The sequence below is a fragment of the Aotus nancymaae genome, unplaced genomic scaffold (assembly GCF_030222135.1).
Source record: "Aotus nancymaae isolate 86718 unplaced genomic scaffold, 86718_ANA_hifiasm-v0.15.2.pri h1tg000029l, whole genome shotgun sequence".
Taxonomy (NCBI): Eukaryota; Metazoa; Chordata; class Mammalia; order Primates; family Aotidae; genus Aotus; species Aotus nancymaae.
In genome coordinates this window covers 42,742,228-42,752,195 of record NW_026988442.1, presented here as the reverse complement: position 1 = coordinate 42,752,195, position 9,968 = coordinate 42,742,228, and the positions used below count along the sequence as shown (strand labels likewise).

The following is a 9,968-nucleotide window of genomic DNA, read 5'->3' as shown; positions in this document are numbered from 1 at the left end:
TTCAAGGGATTCTCCTACCTCAGCCTCCCCATTAGCTGGGATTACAGGTGCGCCCAGCACGTCCGGCTGATATTCGTATTTTTAGTAGAGACGAGGTTTCTCCACGTGGGCCAGGCTGGTGTCGAACTCCTGGCCTCAGGTGATCCCCCCGCCTCGGACTCCCAGAGTGTTAGGTTTACAGGCGTGAGCCACAGCGCCCGGCTAGTTTGTCCTTTTGATGGGGACTTTTTACTGTATGCGGATTGCGGTGAAAAAGACCGCGATTCGGCCCGTCGCCCTGCAGGCGCCGCTGCCCACCCGGTGGCCGAGACCCGACTGGAGGTGACTCGGCTCCTCAAGTCCTCTACTCTGCCACCCTTGGGCGTGGACCCTGGAGCTCCGGCCAGTGTGCCATGCACCCCGGGGCTTGTCTCACTTCCTGTTCACCGCGACCCAGGCAACTCTGGGCCCTCCCCACTCCACAGATGAGGAAGCTGAGGTTAAAGTGACTTGCCCCAGGTCACTCCGCAAGTGCTACCAGGATACTCTGGAACAGGATGCCTGATCTCAGAGGAGAGGCGTGGAACCACCAGGCAACTGGCCCCACGAAAAAAACAAGTCCCACAGCTTCCCTTCTTTGGCTCCTATTTGCTCCTGGAAGAAAAGCCTTAAATGGTATTCAAGCCCTTTAGGATCTGAGGTCTTAGGACTGCACCCTGGCCTTCCAGCCTGGGGTGGTTCCGGACCCTCCTCCCACTGCCCCTTCCTTCACCTGGCCACCTCCTCCCACAGGTGTCTTCCTGGTACTCTTGCACAGGCCGGAGTCTCTTACCATCGTGGCCTTATGCTGCTCTGGTGCTCTCAGTAATGTTTTCTTCAGTTCCTGCCTTTCTTTCTTTCCAAAGATTTTTGCTCAATCTAACCAGGCCAGCCCAGGCCTGGCTCCAGGGGACACCCAGTAGTGTCCCCTGGCCTGTGCAGGTGTATCTGTAGCCTCACATGCCACCATGTGAGTCTGCAGTCCATCTGTGAATGCCCTGGTGTGGAAGCCCATAGTTTGGAGGTGGGAGGGAGCCCTGCAGAGTGTAAACTCCTGGGAATGTTCAGCCACTGAGACCTGCTTACAACCCTGCAATGCCAGTGTCCTCCTGTCACAGAGCAGCTTACACAGACTTTCAGCGCACAGCTGGCATCGTTTTCCTGGGAGCCAGCTGTAACCCAGGCTAGGTGAGGGGCTCCTCCCTGTGACCCCACAGCCCCTCTTCCCATCATCCTTATGTGGTGATAGAGGCACCCATCACACAGGATTGCCGTAAACTGGGTCAGGTTAATTTTTGCATTTCCTTTAGGAGCTGGGTGGGTGCGTCCAAAAGTATTTGTGGGAGGAAGAGACAGAAAGGAGGGGGCAGAGCAAGGAAGAACAGAGGGAAGGTCAGAATGCCCCAGGGAAGGACGGAGAGCACCAGGTTCCTGCGTTCTGCCCATTTGCCCCCAAACAGCAAGTTGGGAGCCTCCCGCCGCCGCGCCCCACGCAGGGCCAGGGTTACTGGTTGGGGGTTTGGAGAGGGGAACCAGGAAGGCCAGGAAGGTGTTTCAGTGCATGATCCCCCGCAGGGGCATCGGTCACAACCCCCAGGGCAACTGAAAGTCCTCAGGCTCCAGAGGGCTGCAGTGAGTCGCCTCCACATTGTTGAGGTGCTCCCGAGCCAGGAACAGTGCGAGCTGCCACCGCCGCCTTGACCTCAGGCCCTGACCCACCAGCCGTGGAAAGCCGGGTCCGTGCGGCCCCTGGGCCTCCTCGCCCTCCAGCTTTTCTTCGCAGCGTGCACGGTAGGAGCGCAGCAGCGCCAGGCACCGCTCCTTGTCCACGCGGTAGCATGCATAGAAGGCAGCCGCCTGTGCCAGGCTACCAGCGCGCAGCCAGCGCGTGACCACGGCCTGGCCCTCTCCCGCCATCACGGCGGGGTAGCGCTAGCTCATTGCCGCGGTTGCCTTCCACGTTGCCGGGCTGCAGGGGCCGCAGGCGGCCCGAGGTGCTGACCACGTCGTCCTGCGTGCGTCGGAGCAGCGGCACCGGCCCCGGGTAGCAGCACGGCTGCTCGGCCACGTTGAGGTTGAAGTGCTCGCGCACGGTGCGCACCACCAGCCCCTTCCAGCTGTGCGGCATGACCTTCAGCGCCAGCAGCACGAGGTCGTCGAAGGTGGCGTCCAGGACCGGTGCGCCTAGCTCTGGGTAGGTCATGGTGGCCCAGGTGGCCGTGAAGCCGCCGACGGACCAGCCGTGGACCGCCACGTGCGCGGGCGTGAAGCGCAGACGGGGAGTACTTGACCACCACGTCCACGGCGTCGGCGTCGTGCTGCGGGAAGGGCACGCCCGTGCTGCCGCCGAAGCCAGGGGGGGTCCAGCCCAGCATGGAGTGGCCGGCCTCGAGCGGCGCAGACAGGCCGCCCGGCTGCTGGCGGCGGTCCAGGAACGTGCCGTCGATCCCGCCGTCGCAGGCCACCAGCTTGGCGCGCCGGCCGTGGTGCCGCTCCAGGAGGCGCTCCTGATGGAGGCAGCAGTGCGCGTCATCAGGGACACGGAGCCGGGGTACGCGAGCCAGCGGCCCAGCGAGCGGGCCAGCGCATAGCTGGCGAGGTGTCCGGGCAGCTCGCGGAGCTGCTGCAGGAGGCTCTGCGCGCCCCGCGCTGCGTCCCGCAGCAGCCACACGCCCGCCGCGCCCACGTCATCCCAGCGGAAGTCCACGGGCCAGCCGCGGAAGGTGTCGGTGTAGCTGGCGGTCAGGTAGCTCTTGAACATGTGCACCAGCGCCTTCACGAAGCGGATGAAGCACACGGGCGGTCGCTGCGGTCACTCCCCTCCGTGAGGGGCACCCAGCCGTCTTAGGACATGCTGGCACCTGGCCGGCCCTGATGGCCTTTGTGACTTGGCCTTCCAGGGCCAGGGGAGGCTGCATCCTGCTGCTCCGTGATGAGCACACAAAGGCTTCCCGGAGATGATGGACCCAGGGTTCTGCCTGTCACCCCCTGGCTAGGACCCCACCAGTGAAACACTTCCAGGCCCAGCCTTCCACCCATGCTTTGAGCAGCAACTGCCTCCCTCTTCCTTATTTATTTATTAAATGGAAATGGGGTCTCACTATGCTGCCCAGGCTGGTCTTGAACTCCTGGGCTCAAGCCATCCTCTGGTCTCTGCCTCCCACAGTGCTGGGATTACAGGTGCGAATCCCTGTGCCCAGCCTCCCTCTTCCTTAACCTGGAGATGGGCAACCTCACAGGCCAGAAAGGGGCAGCCTTGACTTCTCCCTGCCAGGGCCAGGGTCTCACTAGGAAGAAGGCAAGGCTTCCTCCGCCTGTGCCAGGCTTGCAGTGGGTTCCCTCCCCTGCCCCTCCAGGGTCCGCTGGTCTGCATCTCATCTCCCCGGTGGAGCTGCTGCACCAGAAAGGCAGCGTTTGCTGTTGGCCTGCTGGCCCCTCCCCTGTACACCTTCCTTCTCGGGTGCAGACCAGAAACAAGCCCCCCTCCTTTTCTGGGTCCTCTTTTCACTGGCTGCCAGGAGCAGCAGTGACCTCGGACAGGTCCTGCCTGGCTGGGGTTCCTCTTTCTCAGTCCCTGGTTGACCCAACTCCCAGGCTGTACCTCCTTCTTTTCTGGAGGGATCTGGTGGGTTCCCCTTTTTCCCCGGCCCTGGAAAGGGCCAGCCCACCTGAGGGCAGGGTCAGAGGCTGTCCGCCAGGGGGAGCCCCAGGGAGGGGGTGGCTCAAGGGACTCAACAGCTCCCCAGACCAAAAACAGAAATGCTACCATCAAGGAGTTTTGCAAATCCAGCCAGAGCCTCTGAGCCAGGTGCCATGTCTGCCTGACCCCAGCCTTCTAGGAAAGTTCCAGGCTGAAGCACCCTCTCTCTGCCCTCCTGCTCTAAGTCTGGGTTAGAGGCACTACCTGACCCAAACAGCCCCCCCGCCCCCACCTTGGGGAGTCAGCTGAGGACTGCTGCTGTCGTTAGGGGTTGGGGAACAGAAGGACAGGGACCAACTGACAAAGCAAGTGATTTGGGGGCTATTACCCCCATTCCAGTTGCCAGATTAAATACAGAATAATAGACCAGTTAAATTGGAATTACAGTCCGGGCGTGGTGGCTCACGCCTATAATCCCAGCACTTTGGGAGGCCGAGGCGGGTGGATCACGAGGTCAAGAGATCGAGACCATCCTGATCAACATGGTGAAACCCCGTCTCTACTAAAAATACAAAAAAATTAGCTGGGCATGGTGGCGCATGCCTGTAATCCCAGCTACTCAGGAGGCTGAGGCAGGAGAATTGCCTGAACCCAGGAGGCGGAGGTTGAGGTGAGCCGAGATCGCGCCATTGCACTCCAGCCTGGGTAAGAAGAGTGAAACTCCGTCTCAAAAAAAAAAAAAAGATGGAGTCTCACTCTTGTCGCCCAGGCTGGAGTGCAATGGTGCCATCTCGGCTCACTCTAACTTCTGCCTCCCTGGTTCAAGCGATTCTTCTGCCCTAGCCTCCTGAGTAGCTGGGATTACCGACGTGAGCCACCGCACCTTGGATATTCTGTTTTTCAGTTTGTTTTTGTTTTGCTAAATCCGGCAGCCCTATCCCCAGGCGCACACACAGCTGAGATCCAGATTTTCCTGGTTATCCAGCTTTGAGCTCAGATTGGCTGCTGTGCTGATTGTTCAGGCTCTAAGGACAAAGAGAGTGTCTTGGGGTCCACTGGTGCACCTGTCACACCGTCCTTTCCACTGGGTCCTGGACAGCGACAGGAGCCCTGCCCCAGGACAGAGGGCTTCTCAGTCCCACTCAGGTGTCCACCCCTGGCCCTGAGGAGAGAGGAGCCTCCTGTGGCTAGGGGTGGAGATGAGAACTTCTGCAAAGGGCAGGAGAGGGTTCCTTTTTCCAGGAGCCTCTTTCATAAACTCAGCGGCTGCCTGCCCTAGGTGGGTGGGGGCTGTGGGCCCAAAGGCTCCCGGCCCATTTTGTGTGAGACCACAGGAGTGAACCCAGCAACAGAGCTGAGGCCCTGAGGGGGGTCCCTGCCTCCCCATTCAGATCCTGGTGGCGGCCGGGGTCCAGGAGGGCTGTCCACCCAGGATGTTGGATGCACTAAGCTTATTTTGATTCCCCTGAACAGATTCTGCTTAGAGAAGCCTCATCCTCCTGGGGAGTCTCCCAGCTTGATCTGCTCTGGGACTTGTTTGAAAATGGAGGCTTTTCTTTAGCCAGGCCCACCTGCCCTTAGCTTCCTCCACAACACACACACACACACACACACACACACACACACAAACACACACACACACACACACACACACACACACAGCAGGAAGTTCTTGAGAGGAGGAGGGGAGAGCCTGGGACCGGATTCTGAGGGGCAGAGGTCAGCGGGCTGGAGCCACTGGCCCCCAGGGGTTCCATGCCTTATCCTGTGTCTGGCCCAGTCCCTGGCCCCACCAGACCACGGGAGCCCAAGTGCCCCAGAACCCCCAGCTCTATTGAGACAGGAAAGCATGTGACAGGAAGGGAGCTGTCCCCTCTGCAGAAGAGCCCCCAGACTGGACCAGCTGCAGCAGCCGTGACCTCGTGCCCCCACCCCCATCAGCTCAGGGAAGTGTCCACAAGGTGGAGGGGGGCCTGTGTCCCTGCTGATCAGTTTGTGGAGGCAACCACTCCCCTTGGCACCCCAGTGCCCTCCAGGCAGACATCTGAGTGTGCACCCCACCCCCACAGGGCCTGCTTGTCTCTGAGCCCTCCACCCCTTGGTTCCCACCCTCCCACACTGGGGCAGGGCTCGCTCCCGGGCCAGTTCTGCTGGGCCTCCCTGGAGGCCCTTGATTTATGCCACAGGAGCCTGCAGAGCCAACCTTGGAGAAGAAAGGAGAGGAGAGAGAGAAAACCAGTCCCAGAGGCCGGAGGGGCAGGAGCCAGGATCAGAGCCCTAGGCAGAGGGCATCCATCAGGGAGTCAGCCCACCACAGCAGCCCCGGACTCAGGGAGCAGTGCCCAGGCCTTGGGAAAACTGAAGCTACCCTGGTGGGTGCAGAAACTGAGTCTGCACAAACGCCTCTGCTCAGGAAATGGGGTGCAGGGAAGGTGGGGGTGGCTTGGAGCCCAAGGACAGGAGGGGATGCTTCCTGGAGGATGCAGGGTCAGGAAAGGGGCGGAAATGGCCAAGACAGCTGCTGAACATCTGGAGTCGCAGAGAATTAATTACTCAGCGCCCTCAAGGACGGTGGCGTTGGTGGGGAGTGCTGCACACGGCCTTCTCGGTCCTGGATCCCCGCATGGCCTGTGCTCCGGCCTCTCTCCTGCCTAGGATGGAGGACACCAGTGAGCAGCCCTCCCCAGGGCACCCCCCAACGCCCTTCCCAGCACACACCCCTGGGTGACTGTGCTGTGTGTGTGGAAGACTCACCGTCCTCCCTGCCTACAAGCACCACCACTGGAGCCTCTGGACCCCCACGCTGGCGTTCGGCTCCTCCCAGGTGTGCTCCCAGCTGTGGGAATGAGCCAGGGTCCCTCCAGAATCCTTGATGTCACCTGCACTGTCAGGGAGGGAGGGGGGACGGCTCCCCACATCAAGGTAAAGTCTGGGTTGGGGGTCAAGAGCCCTGCAGGTGCCAGGCATGGTGGGTCAAGCCTAAGGTTCCAGCCACTTCGGTGGCTGAAGGGGGAGGATTGCTCGAGGCCGGGAGTACAAAGCTGCAGTGAGCTATGATGGCAGTGCTGCGCGTAAAAAGAAAGTCCTGCTGGCCTGTGTGATGTGGGCCGAATTCTTCTGGGGCAGTCCACCATGTCTGCAGACTCCATGCAGGAATGGTAGACCGTCCCCTGGGCCGCATACACACAGTGTGAAGGGTATGTTCAGGGCCCAGGCTCACCCCGGCTTTGAAAACTCTAGCACAGTAGCCAGTTTCTGATATAAGATGAGTGCTTATTTTTGTTACTCAAAATGTAACATGCTCATGGCATCCAGCGGCACAGGGATGGAAGGCGATTAACTGTTCCTTCTGCGTTCCCTCCCGGATGTCCAGAGCTGCCGGTCTGTCCTTTCACACCCTCTCTATTTGCGACAATCATACACGTGCACAGAGCCTTTTCTAGGGGTCGTCTGTCACTTGCTTGCACGGAAACAGACCTGGCGTGCACGTCGCTCTGCAGCGGGCTTGCTCTTCTCTGAGCTGCGTCCTGAGCTCGCTGCACACTCGTGCACAGGCCCGCGAAGGCCCCGCCTCCCCCGGGAGTTCCTGCCCTGGCACCACCGTGTCCACTTCTGCTGCCGGACACACGGGCTCCAGGTCTGTCCCTGCTGCAGACACGCTGCGTCGCGCATGTTTGTCCAAGGACCGTGGCCTCTAGGGGCTTCTCTTACAGGCCAGATTTCCACAGCGCCGGGCTCAGTCCAAGGGGGCGTTCCTAAGCCAGGAGCTTTGCCCGATCGCTTTCCACGGGTTGTGCTTGTGTCGCCTGTGAGTCCTTGAGGGAGCTTCTCTGCAGGCTCTTCCTGCCACACCGGCGGCTCCACACTTTTATCCGTATTTTCATTGGTCCCTCTGTGTTGTGTATTCAGCGAATACTGATCCTGGCCTCTGAGCAGGCGGCACCAGCAGCCATTCCGCCCCGTGAGGTGCTCCGCTCCAGCTTTTCCCGCGCTGCCCTATGGAGACCCTCACCTGGGGGGCACCCCGTGAGGCGAAGGAGACCACGATGTGGATCTGGGCCTGTCAGCCCTGGGGGGGCGGGGAGGAGGGGAGGCGGCACTGCCGCTGGGCCCTGACAGCTGATGAATGGAAGGGATGGGGGTCCCTTAGCTCTTGGCCTAAGAGCTGGTTCGGTGCTTCCTGGCCCCTGCCTCTGGCCTCGCCAGCCTGTGACTCGGGCAGGCCAGGGGCCCAGCCCAGAGGGTTCAGCACATGCTTCCCCATAGGAGTCTCTCCTGGGAACTCCAAGTCCACGAGGGGCGCCCAGTCCACAGGAAGCCACAGAGCATGTCCCTCTTTCCTGCTTCCCAAGTCGTGGAACCATCGAAAATCCCTCAGGGCAGTGGCCCAAGGACTCCTGTGCGTTCTCCCCTCCCTGCCTCTACCACACCTGCAACTCGGGTGGTGGGTGGTGGGGATGGGGCCGCAAGCAGGCACAGGTCTTGGGGTGGTCAGAGGGACTGGGGACTGAGCCCTCCTTCCCTCCCTTCCTCCCTCCCTCCCTCCCTGTGCCCGGAGCTTGCGTCAGCAGGGGTGGGGTGGTCGCTGGCAGCCAAGTCAAGGTCCTGGTGGGGACCCCGGCAGCTTGCCCACCCCCAGGCCTTCCTTCCCGGGGCGTGTGGCTCCCACTTGCCGAGCAGGTGGGCTGAAAGTGGGGATCCACTAGGGCCTGGCGTTTGTGCTGCGAGCCCAGGGATGGGGATCCTTCCAGGCCCTAGGTCTTGGGGACCCCCTGGCCCTGCAGCCGGGTTGGGCCTCGGTCCGTGGATGCCCCAGAGTGGAGGAGGAGGGGAGGGGGTGCAGGGAGGGGAGAGCCAGCCCGGAGCGGGAGGGGCCCAGCAAGGCCGCAGACAGACTTCGGACATTCAGGGTCACCGTGAGCCCAGGCTCTGGCCGGCAGGAGAGGAGGAAGCTTCCTCCAGGGTCCTTACTGCCCTGCGGTCACAGCTGGGAGGAGGGGGTGGGACTTGGGCTGCGCCTCCCGCACTTCCTGAGCTCGCTCCGAGTGGATCTAGGTTGCAGCCCTGGCGACTCCTTCTAAATCACTTGTGCAGATTAAAAATGGCAACCGTCCCAGAGCTGACCCCAGGGGACCCTGAAAGCTGTCCCCCGCCCCCCCGGCACTCTCTGTCCTCTGGGGCGGCTGCTTCTCGGTCCCTGCCCCCAACACCTCCGCCCTGGCCATCCCTGGCCATCCCTCGGGAGCTGGCGCCTGGTCAAGCCCCACCACAGCCCGGAGGCCGGGACAGGGAGCCCCTTCTCCCTTACGGCCCCTCCCCTCCTGCCCACTTCCAGTTGGAGATGAGGAGGGAGAAAGGGAGGGAAGGAGGAAGAAAGAGAGGCTGTCCTGAGGGGTCCTGAAGGGGTACTGACTCCATGGCCAGGCTGCCTAAACCCACAGGCACCCCTAAAGGTGGCCCCTGCCTCAGGACGGGATCTGGGGGCCAGGAACCACCTGGGTCTTTGCCCCAAGCCCACCCAGGACGGCTGTGGGATGGGGAGCAGAGCAGCAGAGCAGGGGCTCAGCTAGGGCCCCAGTCACTGCCTCTTGTCTCCCGTGCAAGTGCTGGGATTGAAGCTGACCATGGGGTGGGGGGGGTGGCAGGAGGGGGCTGCCCACCCCACTGCTGCTTTGAAGCTGCCCTGAGGGGAGGTGGCAGCTGCCGGGTTGCGTGTGCCCTCCCAGCCCCTCCAGCTGCGTGGGAGCCTGGATTGACCACAGGGCGGCCAGCAGCTTTTGAAGTGCTGGGGTGCGGCCACAGGAAGCGGGCGGCAGCCCACCCAGGCCCTGAGCCCAACCTCCCCAGGGTGAGCCGCTCAGCCGACCAAGCGGGCTGGGAGCCCAGGCCTGCAGCCTCCTCTCTGCACCGCAGGTGTGCCTGAGCTGGGGATGGCAGCCTCTCCCCCAACCCTAGGTCCAACAACCCCAGCCCCAGTTTAGCCCAGGCTCCTTCAGGGCGGCAATGGGGCCAGGAACTGGTCCCTCTTCCCTCGGCTAAAAATAGCAGGTCTCAGGCTTTGTGGAAAGCCCCTGGGGCGGGGGAGGAAGGAGCGGCCCGGGAGCTGGGGCTGCAAGGAGGGAGGAGGTGCAGGAAGTGCCTGGGTGCCCTGGCCACCCCAGCAAAGGCTCCTGGTCAGCTGCTCAGCCCCCTGGAAAGTCCCAGGCAGTGCCTGCGACCTGAGTGGGGGCAGGGACCAGGAGGGTGAGTGTGGCTGGAGTCCCTCACGGTCCAGGTGGGCTTCCCCGTCGGCCAGCTGGTGTCCTTCTGG

The 9,968-nt window shown here is 62.1% G+C and overlaps 1 protein-coding gene across 1 annotated transcript; it reads right to left on the bottom strand.

Annotated features, from left to right (window-relative positions):
- Nucleotides 1-1,549: 1,549 nt before the first annotated feature.
- Nucleotides 1,550-7,330, bottom strand: ABHD16B (abhydrolase domain containing 16B). The gene is given in 9 exon segments (XM_064382910.1): nt 1,550-1,951; nt 1,953-2,297; nt 2,299-2,530; nt 2,533-2,824; nt 3,620-3,686; nt 5,768-5,861; nt 6,212-6,309; nt 6,429-6,542; nt 7,116-7,330. Coding segments are annotated over 9 exon segments (1,806 nt in total). The 3' UTR covers nt 1,550-1,602.
- Between the last annotated feature and the right edge of the window lie 2,638 nt (nt 7,331-9,968).